The 21,550-nt window shown below is 44.0% G+C and overlaps 1 protein-coding gene across 2 annotated transcripts in view; it reads left to right on the plus strand.

Annotated features, from left to right (window-relative positions):
- Nucleotides 1–21,550, plus strand: part of TEX2 (testis expressed 2) — a 108,827-nt gene that overhangs the window by 61,369 nt on the left and 25,908 nt on the right. For both annotated transcript variants that reach the window (XM_059907097.1, XM_059907098.1), the window contains exons 3-6: nucleotides 4,749–4,949; nucleotides 5,922–6,261; nucleotides 7,544–7,791; nucleotides 17,651–17,797. In XM_059907097.1, the coding sequence (XP_059763080.1) occupies nucleotides 4,749–4,949; nucleotides 5,922–6,261; nucleotides 7,544–7,791; nucleotides 17,651–17,797 (936 nt within the window). The remainder of the gene's footprint in view (nucleotides 1–4,748; nucleotides 4,950–5,921; nucleotides 6,262–7,543; nucleotides 7,792–17,650; nucleotides 17,798–21,550) is intronic.

Raw genomic sequence — 21,550 nt, forward strand, 5'->3', positions numbered from 1 at the left:
ATTAATAATTTTTAATATTTATTACATGTTGAAATGATAATTTGGATATATTGGGTTAAATAAAATACATTGTTAAAATTAATTTCACCTGCTTTTTTCTTTTTTAGTGTGGCTACTAGACAATTTAAAATTACATATTTTCATGATGCACATTTATGGCTCATGTTGTATTTCCACTGGATAGTGAGTGCTTCCCTGAATAATTCTGCATTTTCTGACTTAGGAAAGAAAAAATGAAAGCAATTGGAGAGAAACAATATTTTATTCCTAAATTTCTCTTATTCATAAATCAAATAATTAATCTGTCCAGTCTCAGGAGTTTCGAAAAATGGAAATTCTCTAAAAATTACTCTGTTTCTCAGAGGCTGTCTTATTATTTAAGAGTAACTTCATAGTATAATGCTTATCTTTTTTTCCCTTCAGCCTTTCTAGTCTGGTGGTGACTGGAGATAACTGTAATGCTGGGAATTTTGTCCAAAATTCCAGAACCATGTTAGTTCTATTGCCTTTTTTATATGTCTACTATAATCTCACATAGCTGGGAACTAATGAAAAATATTTTATATGGAGATATTATTGCAGAAATGTTTGTCATATAAAATTATAATTATCATAATTCAAAAGTCATTAAATAAAGGTTGAGCATCTCAGCTAATGTTGTGATGGACCCACAAATGTATCACACATATTCTGTATCCTCAAGTAGCCTCTACTTTAGCCAGGAGGTATACATTCAGAGTGAAATGACTCAAAAGAGCAATCCCAGGTGGGGACCATATGGCCAAATGGCTTATAAAGGACACTGATAGAAAGTTGCTATTTTAATTTCATAGTTGTTCCTTGACCGTTAGAACTTCTTAAGCACCAGTCCCTCCTTCCCTCCCTCCATGGATTCTTCTTGGTTTTAGTAGCACTGCATGTAAACTCAACCTGGCCTTGCGCATGGCTCTGAAGCAGCCCAGAAAAATCAGATCTGCTTCAAGTTCTCTATTAATCTAGTTGCCTTCAGAACTTTAAGCCTAGTAAACCTGTTATGTGTAGGAAAGTATTATCTGCAACAAAATTGGATAAAAAGAGAACTGTGGATTATATGTCAGGAGATCTTTAGCGAAAAATGTTTGTGTTTAAAAAGACAAATAAATACATTTATAGAAAGCTCTACCCAACAACAGCAGAATGCATATTTTTTTTAGTGTACGTGGAACATTCCCCAGATAGACGATATTCTGGGCCATAAAACAAACCTTAACAAGTTGAAAAGAACTGAAATTATACAAAGCAAGTTCTCTGACTATAATGGAAGTAAACTAGGAAACAATAACCAAAGATGTCTGGAAAATTCGCAAATATTTGGAAATTAAACACACTTCTGATTAGCCATGGGTCCAAAGATAGTCACAAGGGAAAGTAGAAAATATTTTCAACTGAATGAAATTGAAAATACAGCAAATCAAAAATTGCAGCTGGTGCAGTGCTTAGAGAGAAATTAATAGCAATAAATGATTATATTAGAAAAAAAGAAACGTTACCAATATCAGGACTGAGAGAGAGGACATCACTACAGACTCTACAGACATTCAAAGAATAATAGGGAAATATTACAAACAACATTATACCCAGAAGCTGGATAACTTAGATGAAACAGACAAATTTCCTTATAAGATAAACTATCAAAAGCCCACTCAAGAAGAAATAGATAACCTGAATAGTCCAATAGTAACTAAAGAAATTGAATTCATAGTCTAAAACCTTTCTACAAAGAAAACTCCAGACCCACATGGCTTCGATGGCAAATTTACCAAACCTTTAAGGAAGAAATATTAATTCTACACAAACTCCTCCAGAAAATAGAAGGAACGCTTCCCAACTCATTTTATGAGGCTAGATAATACCAAAAGATATTGCAAAAAGACTATAGACCAACTTCCCTCATGCACTTGGACAAATGCACAAAGCACTAGCAAACCAAATTCAGCAATGTATAAAAAGGATAATAATAGTGTTGTGCTGGTAAACTGGCTCTCCGGTTGGTGGGGGGAGCCCTCTTTGTACTGATTTCCATGGTGTAAATCTCCCACCATCGCCAGTTGCAAGTTACTAACACAAGGTCACTGAATGTGGAGTTGGGAAAAGATGTGTAGAATCAGCTCTTATGAGCTGGTATAGTCCAGCTTCAGCACATCATGACCCATGCATAATCTTCCCAAGAATGCGAACTGTTCAACATTCAAAACTCAGTGAATGTACTTCACCACAATAACAGACTAAAGAAAAAGGCAAAAAACTGTGAACCAAAAATCGTGCTTAGTTCTATACTTAGCAAAAGAAGCCCACCCAAACTGATGCTCCGACAGTTCAGTCCACTGCAGGCCTCACTGTGCTCTGTATCGCTTGTCCCCTTTTTTGCTTCATTGCTTTGATCATTGCTGTTTCTTTACAAACACCTAGATTACACTCTCTTCCCATGGCCACTGCTTACTCATCCAACATTTTTTAATAGATGCAATGACTCATTGGGAGGAGGGCGAGATATTCCTAGCTCATGCAAAAGATCTACTGAGGTGTATAAATCCATATCATTGGCTCATAAATTTCACACACCCACACATACCCCCAGTGATAAAGAAGTATGTTTGTCCATTTTTATTTCCAATAACACTCTCAGGATATTCTTTGTGAGGACTTTTTTTTTAATTTACTCTAGTGGGGTCATAGGATGGTGAAATGAAGACCAGTTCTTTACTGTTTTGGGAGTACCCTTGGGTCAAGAATGTTGTTGTTGTTGTTGTTTTTAAACATCTTTATTGGAGTATAATTGCTTTACAATGTTGTGTTAGTTTCTGCTACATAACAAAGTGCATCAGCTATATGTATACATATCCCCTCCCTCTTGCGTCTTCCTCCCACCCTCCCTATCCTACCCCTCTAGGTGGTCGCAGAGCACCGAGCTGATCTCCCTTTTCTATGCAGCTGCTTCCCACTAGCTATCTATTTTACATTTGGTAGTGTATTATATGTCAATGCTACTCTCTCACTTCGTCCCAGCTTACCCTTCCCCCTCCCAGTGTCCTCAAGTCCATCCTCTACGTCTGCGTCTTTATTCCTGTCCTGCCCCTAGGTTCATCAGAACCTTTTTTTTTTTTAGATTCCATATATATGTGTTAGCATACGGTATTTGTTTTTCTCTTTCTGACTTACTTCACTCTGTATGACAGACTCTAGGCCCATCCACCTCACTACAAATAACTCAATTTCGTTTCTTTTTATGGCTGAGTAATATTCCATTGTATATATGTGCCACATCTTTATCCATTCATCTGTCGATGGACTCTTAGGCTGCTTCCATGTCCTGGCTATTGTTAATAGTGCTGCAGTGAACATTGTGGTACGTGTCTCTTTTTGAATTATGGTTTTCTCAGGGTATATGCCCAGTAGTGGGATTGCTGGGTCATATGGTAGTTCTATTTTTAGTTTTTTAAGGAACCTCCATGCTCAACATCAGTAATCATTAGAGAAATGCAAATCAAAACTACAATGAGGTATCACCTCACACCAGTCAGAATGGCCATCATCAAAAAATCTACAAACAATAAATGCTGGAGAGGGTGTGGAGAAAATGCTGTTCTTTTTTAAATCTTTGTATCAACTCCTGACACACTACTTGGCACATAGAGAGATTCGCTGCATGTTTGGATGAATGAATAAAAGAGAATTTTGAGAATCCCTCATTTGCCGAGGTTCTCAATTCAAGATTTTAGTGTGAGACTCAAATACGCACCATGGAAATGGCTATTCCTTGAAAAGAATGACAATCCCAACTCTACTGTAGTGATCTTCAGCACTTCTCTGCTCATTTCAAAGACATAAAATGAAGGGAGTGGGAACATAGTAATTAAAATTCCCTAGAGAACTTCTTTTAAAGAGATCTGGGCCACCCGTATCATCTGAAAAAGTACTGTGGGGCTGGCAGAGTGTTAAATGATGAATACTGATTACAGCTATGAGACTAGCTTTAGCACAATTTTGTTGTGTGTAAGGGTTTTGTGTGTTGTTCATACCTGCAACGTGTTTGCTCTCTGTACTCATATGTTGATTTTTAAACTTATATTAATGGGTGGGGGGGAACCTGGAACACGACTTTATTCATTTAAGTTACTATATATCTTTGAATTTGACATACCATTGATCATATCTGTGATTTATTTAATGCCTAAGTCTCGATCATCTGCTTTACTATGTGATTTCACTGAGATAGAAATGAGGAGTATGGTAACATGAGTTAATATGGTCTGTGAAATTTCAAAAATTGTTTGCAGATGGGCTGAGAAGAGGCTGTGTCTGCTTAATTAAGAAGGCCAGACTGGGTGGGATTACTTGTCCCCAGAGGAGGTCAGGCGGAGAGACTTCTTCTGTTTACATGAACTAAACTTTTGAGTTTCCTGATTTGCTTGTCAGCTTTAAAGAAAAGAAAGAAAAGAACCTTTAATTATTTAGGAAAATAGACATCATCATTCTCCCCGTAAATCCAGGTTTTTAGTTATCAAAAACATACCAAATCACTCCTCAGCACCAATTATCCTTCAGGCTAAGCGACTTGTCTCAGCAACCTCTTGTCATCAGTAAGTTAATACTTGCATCGTAGTCAAGTTTGGTTTCAGTGCCCTGAATACCAGAGTGGTCATCATTTTCGTATATTAATCAGATGTCTGTTTATTCTGATTTTACTAAAGGAAGTTTTTCTCCATCAGGGATGGATGAATGAGATTTACAACTATGATCCAGAAACTTACCATGCGACTTTGACACATTCAGTCTTTGTTCGACTTGAGGGTGGGACCTTAAGGCTTTCAAAGCCCAATAAAAATATATCCAGGAGGGCAAGCTACAATGAAACAAAGCCAGAGGTGACCTACATCAGCCAGAAAATCTACGACCTGTCCGACAGCAAGGTGAGCTCAACTAATTTGGAAGCTTAGATGAATGAAAAGCATTTGGAATCTTGTACGCTTTACTGTATTTTTTCCCCTTAAAAGGTTGCGTGTTTAAAGTATCAGTGTAATTTAGAGCAGTGCCTCTCAAACGTTAATGTGCATATGAATCACCTGAGCATCTTTGAAAGTACAGAATCTGATTCAGCAACCATGAGTAGGGCCTGAGAGTCTGCATTTTTATGAGCTCCTAGGTGATATCCATGCTGCTGGTCCACAGACCACACTCTGAGAAGCAAAGGCATCATACACTCTTCTGACTTTGAGAGTTAATTTTTTTGGTCAAACAAAAGCCGCGTGTGGTGGTGCTAGGCTAATAACTAATGCAAGCTCTGTAAATATGAAAATTATGGAAAATTATGCAAAATAACCACATTTTGATAAAAGTATACTTCTGCTTTTGAGAAATGTAAATTATTTGTTATTCCAAAAAGCTATAGGTTCTCTTTTCTTATAAATCTTGTGAGTGATCTTTGAGTTTCTCCAAAATGGCAGAAGTACTTACAATAGTTTTTTGACAAATTCATTCTTAACTTGTGGTTGATGAACTTGAGCTTCCCATCAAGATCTAATTTGATAAATTCTTTTTTTTCCCCCCAGCTTAGGTTTGGCCCAGGGTCATTAAACTCAGTTGATATCCAAACTTAGTTGATGATAATCCATTAAATAATTATTCTGCTACTGTTACCTGAAAATCGTAGATATTTGTAACTCTTGCAAAATTCTTGAATATCTACTTTCTGGAATTATTTTGAAGAATAAGTCATTTCTAAAAATTCTAGTTTCTATAGTCATGTTATGGACAGGTGGTAATTCACGTTCATCATTTTAGTCAAAAATACTATGAAGTTTACATTTGTGCTCTGCACAGTAGTAATGCACAACGTAGCCAATTCTTAATTTAGTGTATAAATCCTTTCCCTTTCTCTGTAGATTTATCTTGTGCCTAAAAGTTTGGCTCGAAAACGAATCTGGAATAAAAAGTACCCCATTTGTATCGAGCTTGGTCGACAAGATGACTTTATGTCTAAGGCCCAGACTGATAAAGAGACTTCTGAAGAAAAGCCACCAGCTGAGAGGGAGTTGGGAGGCGAGGACCCTAAGAAGCCACCCCACCCTCAGGAGGGAACACGATCTGGCCAGCGAGATCAGATACTCTATCTCTTTGGGAGAACTGGCCGAGAAAAAGAGGAGTGGTTTAGGAGATTTATTCTGGCATCTAAGCTGAAGTCGGAAACCAAGAAGCCACCTGGTGTCTCTGGAAGTAAACCAGGTAATGACATGTGTGCTAAATGCTTATGTATTTTTAAAGGGCCTGTGGGAGAATCAAGAGAGAGTCCCAGGTAGGAAGAGAGGAAGACCACCCTGAATTGATGACTGTCTGCCACCTAAGGCGTATTCATGGGTTATTTGCCTTCTAGGCTGCTCACTGCAATGCTTTGTACTGAATCATTTAACCAGTGATGGAACCATTTGCAGATGTATGTTTTTTTGCCTTTGCTGGTTCCTTAAGGATTATATCAATATGTTTATGTACTGTGGCTCCTCTGAGAGAAGCAGCAGCAGGAGAACCCTAGTTATAGTAAGAAGGCCAGTGAGAAGGCAGCCTATGCTCTCAAGCTCCTGGCCTTCAACATGGCCTCCACGCCCGAGATCGCCATCGAAGCACAGAATCCTTGGCCTCCTGACTCACTGCATTTGCATCGATTACCCCGCGCCTCTGCTCATTTCCTATCCCTCTGTCCCATGTACTTTGCTTGGAACAGCACTGAATCTCTCACCGTCCTCCAGACACACTGTGCCCTGTCATTGCTTTTTGCATATGCTGTTCCCTCTACCTGGAATGCTCTTCCCCCACCTAGGCCGGGAAAGTGCCAACTATTTCTTCAAGGGGCAGTCCAGAGGTCACTACCTGTGAAAGTCACTGCTGGAGGAAGCACCTCTCGGCTCTTGGGCAGAGGGACTCACCCTGTTCTTTCTGCCCTGAAAGTCCTGTAGTCGTGCTTCAGTTACAGTGCTTATTACAGAAAATTGTGATTTATTTGCCTAGGTGCCCGAGTTCAGGGGCAGGGACTATGTATGTCTTATTATTCTTTTTAATGTGGAGTTGGCCCAGAGAAAGTGCTCGATGAACAATGTGTTGAATGAATGAATGAAAGGTGAATGAAAGGTGTTTGTCCCTCCACAGCTTACGGCAGTTCCAGTTAGCCTTCTGCCCACTTTCTGTGTGCCCCTTGGGGTGTGTCAGTCCTTCATCTGACCCCAAGAGAGCGCCAGAAAAAAAGAAAAAGGTACCTACCAGATATGTATCATGGCTCCCATTCCTCTGAATTGTCTTGAAGAAAAATAAAAACTGTTCTAAAAAGTTATCTATCATTACAATGGAAAGTGTCTTTCAGGGTGGGAAATAACCTTATAAATATGTATTTTTTAAATAGTCATTTATAGCATTTTAGCTACTTTTCAACTGAACCCAGTGGAGTTTGCTCTGTGTTCCATTTCCTTTGCCCTCGTTTTCTTCATCTGTGTTAACAGCCATCACTTCTTTGCTCCAGGGGTTTTGCCCTCACACAGCAGACACAACAGTCCCTCGGGGCACCTGACCCACAGCCGCAGCAGCAGCAAAGGCAGCGTGGAGGAGATCATGCCCCAGCCGAAGCAGAAGGAGCTAGCGGGCAGTGTACGGCAGAAGATGCTTCTGGACTACAGTGTGTACATGGCCAGGTGTGTCCCCCAAGAGAACCGAAGCCCCCAAAGGAGCCCAGCGCAGAGTGCGGAGAGCAGCCCCACAGCTGGGAAGAAGGTAAAGCTGGCTGCCTGGGGGTAGCTTTTTTGCTCTTAGGTTCATTTCCTCATACATAAGCCCTTTGAGTGCCTCTTTTGTACCAGGCCCTGTTCTAGGCACTGGGGACACAGTGCTGAACCAGACAGATGAGGGCTGTGCCCTTAGGGAGCTTGGACTCTAGTCAGGGAGACAGCAAGCAGCAAACATCAAGTGCCAATAAGCACTAAAATAAAGACAGATAAGGGAGGATGGAAAGTGACCAGAACTGCTGTTTTAGACTGTGGTCGAGGACAGCCTCTTTGAGGACGTGACATTTGGGCAGAGACCTGACCAAAGTGAGGAAGTGAGCCCTGGCGATCTGTGTGAGAGGAGCATTCCAGGTGCGGGGACCAGAAAGTACAAAGGCCCTGAAGCAGGCCTGTGGTTGGAGTATTCAAGGAGCTGTGGTGAGGTCAGCGTGGGTGACAGTGAGCAAGGGACAGAGGCAGGGCCTCGTCAGATCAATTCCTCATCCGATCAGATCATGGGAGGCCCTGGGAGGGTTTTGAGCAGGGGCTAATGTTGATCTGACTTGAGTTTAAAAAGTCATGTGGCTCTCCATGGCGACTGGAGAAGGGGCAGTAGGAGGAAGGGGCGGTGGGAGGTGATCGTGGCAGCAGAGCATGGGGCTGAGACTGAGGTGGTCATAGCAGGTGGTGAGAAGTGGCGGCCTTGGGGATACTGTTGGAGGGGAGCTGGCTGGATTTGCAGATGAATTCCATGTGGGATGGGGAGAACCAAAGGAGTCAGAGATTACCCCTAGCTTTTGACCTGAGCAACTGGGCCATCAGTAGGGAAATTCACAGAATCATTAGCAATAGAGGTCTAATTCCTCAATAACCATTGTATTCTCAAATTCTCAGACTCCTCAGCTGTGTCCAGGACTTTTGAAGCTTTACCATATGCATTATTTGCAAAATGTAACAAGCTGGACATTGACTCAAGGTCATTTGTGAGAAGATAACTAATATAAGCTGCCATATGTCAGACTCTGTTAGACACTGTAATAGAATTACTCTGATCCCTTGAACAGTCTTGCAAACCAGGTGGTATTCTCTCCATTTTATAGATGGAAAAACCAAAGTTCGCAGAAGTTAAGTAGCTTAATGTCACAGTTGCTAAGTGATGGAGTGCACAAAACCTGATCTGAGACTCCGAGGCCCTTTGGCTGCCAGGACTGCCGTCTTGGCGGGTCATTCTCAGACTGTGCTTGACCTGAGGCCTCCAGCCGCTACGCCCCCTCAGGTTCTGAGGCACAGCCTCCCGCCCGTGGAGCACGAAGCCTGTTTCTTCCATGTTCAGTTACTAAAGTGTTTGACCTCTTATAGTGACTGTATTTCTGTTAACGGGAAGCATTGGGTGCCTTCCTCTTTGTGCTTTCAGGCTTTAGTCATTCTGTTGACCCTCTTCAGTGTGGAAGAGGCCCCAGAACCTTCACCCAGCCTACTTTGTCAGGGCCAAAAAAGACCATATGCCTTTGCTGGCCTCTGACCCACCGCCTCCCCCTCTGACCTAAGTTACCAGCTAGAGTGGGCAGTAGACTTCCCTCTAAGCTAGAGCGGGGTAATAGAAAACTGCTCTGGAAATGTCCTGTTTACCACCAGTGAGTCCTACTCCCCCTAATTCCCTTTCTGCCTGGGCTGTCAGCTGTCTGGATTCTCATTAGACTCAGGAAAATCAGGAGAATTGTGTGATGTAAGAAAAGGATCTAATAAATAAATGCTTGCTTTTTAAAAAAGAGTTCTGTAAATTAAAAAAACAAAAGTTTTAGAACATCGCTTCCTCAGTATGTGTCACATGTGCCTGTTGTATCGTGTAATCACTGGGGTCTGTGGAAGCCCCAGGAGGGCCTGGGAGGTCCTGCTGGCACACAGCCTGGCCCCTCAACCTTGCGCTGCTGTTGCTGGGGTGGGGTGGGGGTGTCTCTGGTACAAACCTTTTTTCCAGGTACTTAGCACTTAACCCCTTTAAACACTAGAACCTTCTTTTCATCTTCTAAGTTAAGTCTGATGAAAGTCTTTAAAAACCACATTGCACTTCCTGCCCCCCTTAGGCAGAGCAGGCAGGGATGATTTAATCTTTTCCTGGTGATTTAAAGACTCAATACAACACATGGAAATTCAGGCCTGTTGTCCTGCAGGGCTACCGAGGTCAGGCCTTTCACCCCCGTCTGAACCATCCCAGACCACAGACTCTGCAGCATTTTCTGTCAGTTGTCAGTTGGCTGGTGTTAGTGTGTGTCCTTCTAGTTACCTTTTCTTGAGTGCTTATCCTCATCTCCCACCCCTACCCCTAATTTAATGGTTCTAACCTGCATGGGCTTGGCAACCAGAGAGCCAGAATTGTGTGAACACAGATAACTGTCTTTGAAAGAGGGGCTTTTGAAGCAAGTGTGTGAGCTTTAGTGCTGGGCTCCCACGTCCACTTGGCCTGCCTGAAGCATGTGTGGACCACGTCCTGGCTCTCAGGAGTGGTCTGGTAGTAGAGACAGTCATGAATAAGGTATAGGTGTATGTTTTAGTTATCTATTGCTGTGTAACAAATAGCCCCAAATGGGGTGGCTTAAAACAATAACAATGATTTATTTTGCTCACAAATTTGTAATTGGACTGGGCCTAGCAGTGAAACCTTCTCTCTGCTCCACACAGTGTCAGGTAGGGGGGGCTGGATGACCTGCTTCCAAGATGGCACTTGCATGGCTGGCAAGTAGTTGCTGGGTGGTGGCTGGGAGCTCAGCTAGGGCTGGGGGCTGCGGGCCTCGGTTCTTCCCCATGTGGCCTGGGCTTCCTTCAGTGTGGTGACTGGGTTTCAAGCACAAGCGTCCCTAGAGAAAGAGCCAGGTGGGCTTTTTATGACCTAATCTCAGAAGTAAAATAATGTCATTTCCTTCCTGCTCCATTAGTCAAAGTAGTCAAAAAGCCCTCCCAGCTTCAAGGAGAGGGGCATAGATTCCACCTCTTGCTGAGGGAGTAGCAAATTCTTAGAAGAGCATCTGGAATGGGAAGTATCATTGCACCATTTTTGAGAAATAAGGTCTGCTACAGTATTTATTCCTATACTCTTTTTATTACTTTTCATGCTTTCCTTTTCAGTGGAGATAGTTCTTTACTAGTTTTATTTCTCTTTAATTCTGTAATTTGAGCAAATGAGGATCTTCCCCCACCTCCTCTTTAATTTTCTTTTCTGTGCCTGTGAAGCATTAACATGGTTCCAAAAACCAAAACTGTACAAAGACATATTCAGAAAAGTGCTGTCTCCCCTGCCCTATTCCTTCTATTCATCCATGCCATCCCCCCACCCCCACCCCAGGAGTGAACCAGTCTCATTAGTCTCTGGCTCATCCTCTCTGGGTTCATTTCCCCTCCTGTCTTACTCAAAGGGTGGCATGCCATGGACACTCTTTTGCAGGCTTTTTTTGCTTACCAGTACATTCTAGAAATCATTCCACATCGGTTCTTAGATATCTCCCCTTCCTCTTGTTTTTCAACAACTGCAAAGACTGACTCCATTGTGTGAATGTTCCATAGTATATTCATTCTTTTATATGGGAGTATGGGTGGTTTGTAATATTTTGCAACTACAAACAATGCTGCAATGAACAACCTTGTATATGTGTATTTTTGTGTTGTTGGGGAGTATATCTTCAAGGTGATATCTTACGAGAATGTCAGAATGTAAACTCACACGTAGTTTTGTTAGATATTGCCAGATGCCTCTCCATAAGGGTTGTACCAATGTTCATTCCCACTGGTAATAAGAATGCCTGTTTCCCCACAATTTTGCCAAATGTGGACCTTTTGGACATGGTCATTAGTGCTCATCCTTCCTGCCAAAGACGGCCAGGTTATTTCTTTGGGTTCATATTGCCTCTGCTGTCATGAGTCCAAGAGGAACTGAAAGGGCTCAGAGACACAAAGGAACCTTTGACACCTCTTCAAGTTACACTGTCACTTCATCAGTGTCGGCACCACCCAGACGCTTACCCCGGGTAGCATGCCCCCTCCTCTTCTATACAAGGAGCTTGGGACACAGCACTGGCCTTTGCCCCACCCTGCTGCTGCTTCTTACAGGCCATGTTCAAAGCATCTCTCACCCTGAGGGCTCCAGGTCTAACGGCACCTTCCACACACTCAGCCTCCTTTCTCACACATGGCCCAGTGCTAAACTGGGTCAGGAGGTGAGTAGGGCCACGGGTGCTCAGAAGCCAAACCAATGTTAAAAACAGCCAGTGATAATTAGTAAATATAGACTAGATTTGTATTAAACAACGCTAGAACACTTTTGGTAGTTATTCTTACCCATAATAATTAAAAACAAGTTCGGGGGATTCTGAAATCACTTTGGAGCTCAAAATTTGAATTATAAAATACTGCTGTTTTGGAGGAAGGGCCTGGTTCTCCAGATGTTTAGCGGTTAGTGATCGCTGAGCCCTGACTTGCCCTTGTGACTCCGCTTTATCTCACAAACACAGACTGTACCAGCCTCTGAAGTCTCCAAACCCCTGTGATCTTGGCGCCATTTTCTCTCTTCTCAGGCAGCTTAACCTCTAGAATAGGGAGACCGTGAGGCTGGCTGAGGAGACCCGGAGCTTGATCATCTTGTTGAGGTAGTCTGCTTGGTTTGAGGAGAAGATATAAACAGCAATTAAGAAAATGAGGAAACTCTTTTAAGAAATGTCTAAAGGTGGGATAGTATTACCCCTAGTGTTGGTACCTCAGGAAGGGAGACCTCACGGGCAGCGTGTGGATTTGCTCAAAGGTGTGAGGCCAGGGAGGCTACTAGTTCTTCATGCCCTGAAGCAGCCTGTCTGGGAGGGAGGACCATTGGTGAGGCAGTGCTGTGCTTGTTCACCAAGTGTGAGGCTCTGGTGTTCAGATCACATCAGGCACTGCCACGCTCCTTTTCAATGCAAGGTTTTCAGAAATACTTAGAGGTCATGTAGGCTGCCCCAGGTTTGGAGAGTCCTGTCTTCATTATTGCTAGTTCCACTAATTATCTTGTTACCTACAAACTGGATCATAAGATACTACATCCTGTTTGGTGTTATCAGGAGATAAGAACTCTACAAAGCAAATAGGAATCAAACAGAAACCAGGAAATCTTAATTGGCAGAATGGTTTCCCAAGGCTTCCCCCTTCCCTGCTCAGAGTCAGATTTTTAAACATTTAAAAGTGGAATTGCAAAGTGTTTATCATACAATAAGTAAAAAATATAAAGCCATATATCCAATTTAAAAATAAATTTTAGGAAGGATACAGACAAGAGTGCCAAGACAGTTCAGTGGGGGAAAGAATAGTCTTTTCAACAAATAGTGCTGGAGCAACTGGACATCCACATGAAAAAGAATGAGGTCAGACCCCTCCCTCACACCGTGTACAAAAATTAACTCAAAGTAGATCATGGACCTTAAGGCAAGAGCTGAAACTATGAAACTCTTCAAATAAAATATAGGAGTAAATCTCTGTGAATTGGGGCTAGGTGTAAAGACTTCTTAGATAAGATACCAAAAGTACATGCAACCAAAGAAAAAATAGGTAAATTGGACTTCATCAAAATTACAAACTTTTGTGTGCAAACGGTACTATCAAGAACGTGAAAAGACAACCCACAGAGTTTGCAAATCTTATGTCTAAGGGTTTTTTACCCAGAATATATAAAGGACTCCTATAACTCAATAATAAAAGGTAAATAACCCAATTAAGAAATGGGCAAAGGATCTGGATAGATATTTCTGCAAAGAAGATATACAACTGGCCAGTAAGTGTATGAAAAGATATTCAGAGTCATTAGCCATCAGGGAAATGCAAATCAAAACCATAATGCAATGCTACATCCAAACCACTAGGATGGCTAGAATAAAAAAGACAGATAATAACAATGATTCACGAGGATGTGGAGAAACTGGAACCCTTGTACAGTGGGAATGTAAAATGACGCAGCAACTGTGGAAAGCAGTTGGTGGTTCCTCAGAACGTTAAACATAGAGGTCTATGATCCAGCAGTTCCACTCCTATGTGTATATCCAAGAGAAATGAATGAAAATCTAGGTCCACACAAAAACTTGGACACAACTGTTCATAGCAGTGTTATTCACAATAGCAAGAAGTGGAAAACAACTCAAATATCCCTCAGTTGAAGAATGGACAAAGTGTGGTATATGCACATAATAGAATATTATTCCATAGTAAAAAGGAATGATGTACTGTTACATGCTACAGCATGGATGACCTTGAAAACATTATGCTTTGTGCAAGAAGTCAGCCACAAAGGAACACATATTGTGTGATTCCATTTATATGAAATGTCCAGAATAGGCAGATTCACTGCGACAGATATGTGGTTAGTTGCCTTGGGCTGGTGGAGATGGAGCTGGGAGGAATGGGGAGTGACCACTAGTGGATACAGGGTTTCTTTGGGGGTGATGAACATATTCTAAAATTGATTGTGGTTATGCCTTCACACTCTGAATATACCAATACCACTGATTATGCTTTTTAAATGGGTGAATTGTATGGTATGTGAATTATATCTCAATAAATCTGTTTTTTAAAAAGGATACAAAACCATGTTAGTTATGCTTATTTTTTAAAGTTATGTATTCTTAAAATATATATATATATATATACACACACACATTGAAAACAGACTGAAAGGAAATATAGTTAAAATGTTTTAAATAAGTATATCTGGATAATGGGATTATGGGTGTTTTCTCTAGTAAATATACTTGTTTTTGTAATTGGGGAAACAGCTAACGGGGAGGGTCTTCCGCTGTGCCTTCTCCTGGGCCAGGCAGCCCTTTGTGAAGCCCTCATGACATCAGATGGTGTGCGACCAGACCTTAGCAGCAAAGCCACCAAGCTGTCTTTGCCCCTGAAAAGCTGGGCTGATCGCCTGGCTATTTGTAATAGGAAAAGTTACACCACAAAAAGTAAATCTGTACTATTTTCTCTTTACAGGTTGGTTTTTAATAAAATATCTCCCAAGAGCTACTCAGACAGTTACAATAGTCTTGCTTTAGCTTCGGGCCATTGAACTCTCTAAACTTTATTTTGGAAGCCATTTTAGAAACGTACCCTTTACCCTTTCTAAATGTACATCTTTAGTTGAAATGGTAAAGTGAATCTGCTTCTCACATTCCTTCCTGTAGCCAAACAGCAGCATTAGGAAATGTGTGCACATTTATTGTTTTTGGTCTTAAATTTGTATGACTTGCATTGGAAGTGAGTTCTTCCTAGCAGCCTGTTGAATCCAGATTTTGTTCATAAAGCTGCTTTGATGCATTGTCAGTGTTCTGCCGCTCATGGATATTTCTTTGTTCCCAATGAGTCTGTGGAGAGAAGCCTGCATTAGAAAAAGGAACAGTTGAAAAGAAAAAACAACCTCCTTGTCAGTTATTTCAGAAATTTGTTTCCACATCATATGCCTTTGGCTTGGACAAAAGTTGTGAAATAGCCTTTGTTTCATGCTATTTTGTGTTAAACCTGTTTCCTGTGAATAACTAGGGTTGTAAGGAAAGGTTAGTAAAGAGTCAGCTCTCCCACATGAGAAGGGAAAAAGTAACCTCTTCTCTTGTGCAGCCTACAAATCTGAGTGAGACGTGCACTGCCCTGCGTGGGCAGCCTCTTGGCACTGCCCGGATCCCTGGGGGGAAGAGGGTATTGTCCCTGGGTGAGTGTTTACTCAGAAGTCTGCATAGATAATCTGATGTGAGTCAAAGACAGTAACCTCAGAAAAGCTAAACCAGATCCCCTTGGGGTGGGGTGCAGATGTTCCGGCAGAGAGAAAAGCGATTCCAAACACCACGTACAGCTTGAGGCATGACTAAGTGCTCGCTGGGCACAGGCTTCCACTCGACCATCCAGAACCTGGTGGTAGAGATGCCTCGGTTAATATAAGAAGCCTTTCCAGAAGAGCACAGAGAGAGTACCCTACAGCCATTCACACGAGGCGGCTAAAGCCATGTCTTCTGAAATGCAGTGACCAACATGTATTATTTTTTAAACCAGAGTTTAATTTTTTTTTTTTTAATGAGACTCGCCGACATTTATAAGGGAGAACTTTGAAAATACCCCAGTTTGAAGGACTCTTAGAACATAGGCTATCCCTGCTTATATGCAGTAACATTAGACTGAGAAATGCAGGTGAACCCCCAGGCCCCCAAAGCGAGAGACGGCACAAGCCCTGATGAGAGTGGAGGACAGGTGGGTCCTGGGCAGTCCGCCAGGCCCTGCACAAGCTCAGTGACCAGTTCAACTGGGTCGGACCCTAAGGACTCCAGGCTTCAGAAAAATCACACATAGGTCCCTGCCATAGACCTTTAGGACACTCACAGGTCATCAGATCTCTAAGCGTCAAATCCACAAGCGCCAGGCCACCCGGGGGCTTAGGACACAGCTGTGCGGGCGCGTGGTCACAGCTGCGCAGGACAGACGTCACCGGTGTGAGCCCACACGCGTGGAGCACAGAGACCGTGAGGCGTCTGGTGTAGGTGATGGCTGCAGGCAGCCGCGAGGGCTGGGCAGATGCATTTGTATAAACCTGTAGAGGGAAGAGAAAGGGTGCGCAATCCACAGATTCCTGCATTTCTAGTTCTTTTAGTCTTAGCTTTCCCAGGCGAATTGTTTCTATAAGGCTATCACCTAATTAGAGACCTGGGCACAAGGACATGTCTGTCTGTCACACCCGGGCCGGTCACACCCCCTTCCTCCCACCGGACACAGCAGGTGGAGGACGGGGGGAAGCCGTGAGTCAGGCTGTGCTGATGACTCAGGGCCTCGGGCAGGGTGCTGAACACTTCCGAGTCTGTTTGCTCCTGCCTAAAATAGAAGTAAAAGTGCTGTCTTTCCGGGGTATTGTGAGATGTAACCGAGGGAACCTGAGCAGGAATCTTATCATAGGGCCTGGCGTGGGGTCATTGGACACCACCAAGCATTGCCTGCACTACCACACCGTCCGTGGGTGTCACGGCCGCTTCTCCCTTCTGCTTCACCCCGACCCTGGCTGTCTCCAGGCAAGAATCCATGGTCTAATTCTTAGCCTTGGAAATTGGAGGCTAACAGGGTTTGCTCTTTTCCCACCTTGCACATTGGCCGCAACAGATGTTTCAGATGGATTGTATCAAGTGGAGCTGAAGCCCAGGGTGTTTCACAGGGCTGAGATGGGTGAGAACAGCTGTAGGAGTGTCACAGAACTCCTCTCTCTAATCCAGGGCTGTGGGTCTCAACCTCACCTGTTCATTACATCAGTGAGAGAGTTTCTAAAAATCCTCGCACCCACTTAAATCAGTATCGCTGGATACAAGACCCAGACACCAGTATTTCTAAGCACTCTCTGCCCCTCTCCCAGGAGAATCATGACCTCCCAAGAGTCAGGCTGAATGTGAGAGTCCTGGGCATTGAGAAACTCTGGGGCTGCCTGGTGAGACCAGCTCGACAGTTACATGTCCTGGGAGCCTTAGCTGGAAGAAAGAGAGGCAGACGTTTGATCCGATGTGTCATTGACTCAGAATGTTGGTACCAAGCTAATTTGGGGGGAGGGGAAGGGTAGGGTAATATGGCTGAGCTAATTGTATGAAATATTAGCTGGTTCACAAGAAGACTGGTAGAAGAAGAAAATAGACAAAGAGGAGTTTTTATCTGTGATGGTGGCTTTTGTTTCTCTTTTTCTATTCACTGATACAACGTGGGACTTGTAATTTATAGGGAAGAAATACGACTCACGTGGCCAGTCCCCCTTCTCTAGAGGGAGGGACCTTCGGTGACTTTATAAAAATAAGCCCCTGGCTTGCTCTCCATTTGCTTTCTAGTTAATTCTGGTCCTTTTTTTCTTTTACCAGTTGCCAGAGGCTCCACTCTCTGAGGAGGAAGAACAGGAAGCCTGGGTGAATGCCTTGCTAGGAAGAATGTTTTGGGACTTCTTAGGAGAGAAGTACTGGTCTGATCTGGTGTCTAAGAAAATCCAAATGAAACTCAGCAAAATAAAGGTATTGTTTTCCACCCAAGAGGCTTCCGATTCATCACGTCTTAATTTCTAGAAGTTTTGTACATTATATCCTAAGTGAAAAATCATTTGGTTTTAAACGTATAACAAATGGGAGTAGTAAGTTCTTATCAAATAACACATCTGGGCTGTGAACTTGACCATACGACTAACTGCCTCTGGGGATGTAGTGAATGTTCCTGTTTATTTTTTCCCCATCTATTGCCCTCATTGTTATTCATTCTGGGTGAGAATCCAGAATTTGGTTTGGGAAAATGGGAGCTGTTGCAGCTGGTTTGTTATATAGAATTGTGTTATCTTTAAGTTAGTAATGAACTGAAATCATATGGCTGGACAGCCCACCCAGCCTCACAATCTTGGCCACACAGCATGTGCTCTGAGGAAAATGCCAGACTACTTAAGACCTCTTTCCCAACTCCCTCTCAAAGCTGGGAAAGCTACCATTGCACTCTAAATGTGTCTGCATTTGACCTTTACTTCTGGCCAGATGGTATTTTATTTTGGGCTCTCTCTTTGCTGAAGAAACAGTCCCAGTGCTGATGTAGGCCCACTTGGAAGTGAGTTTAAACTTGCATAAGTATTCTTCACAATTGCCACTAAATGACTCATTTAGTACCACCTTTGCCAACTGAGAGACCTTATTTAGGTTACTTAGAAGTAAGTTTTTGATCCATTGAAGACCCAACCAAGGAAGAGTCACTTCGGTACCCAGATCTTCACGGAGAGCTTACACAGTCAGCAGCTTAAGTCAGTGGATCCTTTGGGTCATAGATACCTTTGAGAAGCAGAAACATATGGAACCTTTCCCCAGAAAAATGCCCTGTGACATTTTGCCCATGATTTCCAAGAGTTCAAGGACTCCAGGTTAGGAGACTGTGAGTCACGGTAAAATTATGTTGGAAGAAAATGGGGGCACGGAGGAGCTTCGATTTGATTCCTGCCGTGCCTTTGGGTCAGGAACAGAGCCTTTCCTGGCACAGTCAGGCTCTCTGCCACTCCGGCCGCTGTCACCCCTTCCCCAGGCCCTGATGAAGCGGAGGGGCCTCCTCAGCTGGAAGAGCGGATTTCAAGGCAGCATTCGGGGCAGGTGTTTGGGAGGGCTCTGTTGACAAGGCTCAGCCCGTTTATGTTCTTCGGGCGAGTGAGGGTCGAGCGCTCCGCTAGCCAGGTCCGTAGGGGGAGCGGGAAGCAGTTTGGAGAGGAGAGGCCAGCAGCCGCCCCGGAGCTCACTCAGCCTCCTCCTCTTTTTGGGAAATGACGGTGGGCTTGATTGAGTTCCCGGGTTGAGGCGCACGGGCGGGGCTGGTGCTGCTCGTTTCCCAGAGACTGTCACGGGTGCTTCCCTGAGCAGGAGGGCTCTGGGTCCTGGCGACAAAACAGGGCACCCCTGAGCTGTAGAGGGACTCCGCTCTCGCCGCTACACACGTTCCAGTACAGACTTGGAGCGGGTGTCGGAGGGCTTCTCTCTGGCGCTGGGAGTCCTCGGGGCCAACCTCCACCCCAGATTGAGAACCGTGGGCTCCCTCAAGCCAGAGGAGGTTGACGAAGGGCTTTCATTTTCATCTTCTCCCTTTGCTGACCCTGTGGGCTTCTGCAGGGTACAGAGATAAACTCTCGTCTGTGTGTTGAGGTCAGAAGTGCTAGGGGGTTAGGGTGGAGAAAGTGGTCCCGATCCAGCAGCGCCGGCAGTTCAGAGGCGGGGGCTGTACTCCCCCCACTGGCAGCCTCAGCGCCTCCCACCCTCCACCCCGACCTGAGCTGCTGTCCCGGGAAGTGCCCTGCAGACCAGAGGGGACCCTGGTGATGGAATAAACGGGAAGGCAGCGGGAGATTACTCCCATTCTGAACCTGCCATCACCCCTGCCAAGAGAACTCTTACTATCACCAGATATCCAGGTATCCCTGGGAAGGGCTGTTCCTTAAATACAGTAGTGAGTATTGGTTAATGGGCAGTCAAGAACCAGAGTGGCTGGAGAAGCCTGAGCTGCCCCCTGTGACAAAGATCCCCCCTGTCTCCTGGTCTCCTTGAGGGCCTGACATATGGAGGGCGCTTTGCTGGCTGCAGTGATTGTCACCCTCACTCGTGATAAATAACTCACGTTGTGGAAGAGCAGCCCCGTGTGTGTATCTGGTGCCCGGTGATGGGTTTAAAATAAGCTGAGTTTCTGCCTCCACGGCAAGTACGCCCTGGGCCTTGGCCGGCTTCTCTGGCACCACCTTGGAGCCCTCAGTAGTTATGGCCTCTGTGCCCATGTCAGCAAATGCTGCTCTTATTGCAACGGCTTCTAACTCACCCCCCACCACCCTGGAGAACGCCCGGTCCCCAGCTGGCTTTACCCAGGAGGGTAAAGAACACACAGTGGGTTCCCGTCTCACTGTGGTGCCCTTAGGGTGGAAAGAAGAGAGTCTCTGGTTGAAAAGAGCAGGAGGGGGAGTGACCTTTCCTTGCCTCCCCCCACCCCCGCCGCCGACGGGGCAGGAAGGAAGCAGCTCTAGGGCCTGGTCCTGAGTTTTGATTCAGATCAGAGATCTGAGCAAAGAGGGAGTGAGGGGGTTGGTTAGAAATGTTGCAGAATCTTGGAGTTGGGTGCTCAGGTGAATAAGTAGGAAACGCCCTGCTGACCTCCCCTCCCCATCCTGCTTACTGGTGATTAGTGCCCATCCCACCCCTGCCAAGTCTTTCGCAGTCCCCGCTTCCTTCAGTTCCCTCTTCCATCTTAGGCCCTGCCTCAGGCCCTTCCTCTGCCCTCTCGGGGACTCCAGGGAGCAGGATGGCGTGGGGAGGGAGGCTGGACGGGGCGCAAGGAGGGGCACCATGTTCTCTGCGTGCACTTCCCTGGCTCAGTGTCCACTCCTGTCCCCATAGAAACCTGGCGTGCCTCAGAAACACTGGGCATTAGGATGACAATAATAGACAAAAAGGACTGGGGCAAGGGTGCAAGATTTTGGCTACATTTTTGGCCAAGTATCATTCTGTAGGCTGATTGGGAGGCCAGCCACCACATAACATTAATGCTTTGGAAAAAGGTTTTCCAAATAAAGCAACCACCAATTCAAAAGGCACATTTGAATACTGTCTCTAGTCACATTTTGTCCATCTCAGACATCATGACCTCTTTAAACTAACACCTCCATCCCCACAGAAAATCAGAGATGAAATTCCCTGACTGGTGAATCCTATAAGTGTCTTAAGTTTCTCTGCAGAGAGACAGCTGAAGAGGTCCAGCCAAAATAGGCACTAAATTCATGTCTGGCTAGATGCTCCTCATTTTATGGGAAATGTTCAGCGTATGTTCAATTTTTTTTAACTCTTACTTATATTCTAAATTTTACAAAATTATTCTAATGTTCAACTGGAGCAGTCCTTATGAGAATAAGAAAATTCTGGGGGAAAAGAAAAGAGAGGGACTTGCCAGATTTAAAAATGTATTTTAAAGCTACAGTAACAAAACCACTTTGCTACCAGTAGGAAACAGTGCTCAGTACAGACTCCAGTGCAATGGGAATCCCATAATGAAAGGTGGCTTTGCAGGTCGGTAGGGAAAGATTTGGTTGTTCAAAAAAAATAGGTTAAGACACCTGACTAGCCACTGGGAAAAAAAATTAAGGTGGATTCCTAGTTTACATCTTACATTAAAATTTGGACTGAACTAAAGATTTTTTTTAATGTACATACATATACATAAATCCGGGTCAAGGAAACATAGGTCAAATAATTCTCTGCTCTTGAGGTGAA

Source organism: Balaenoptera ricei, chromosome 20 (genome assembly GCF_028023285.1).
Source record: "Balaenoptera ricei isolate mBalRic1 chromosome 20, mBalRic1.hap2, whole genome shotgun sequence".
In the NCBI taxonomy this organism is placed as follows: Eukaryota; Metazoa; Chordata; class Mammalia; order Artiodactyla; family Balaenopteridae; genus Balaenoptera; species Balaenoptera ricei.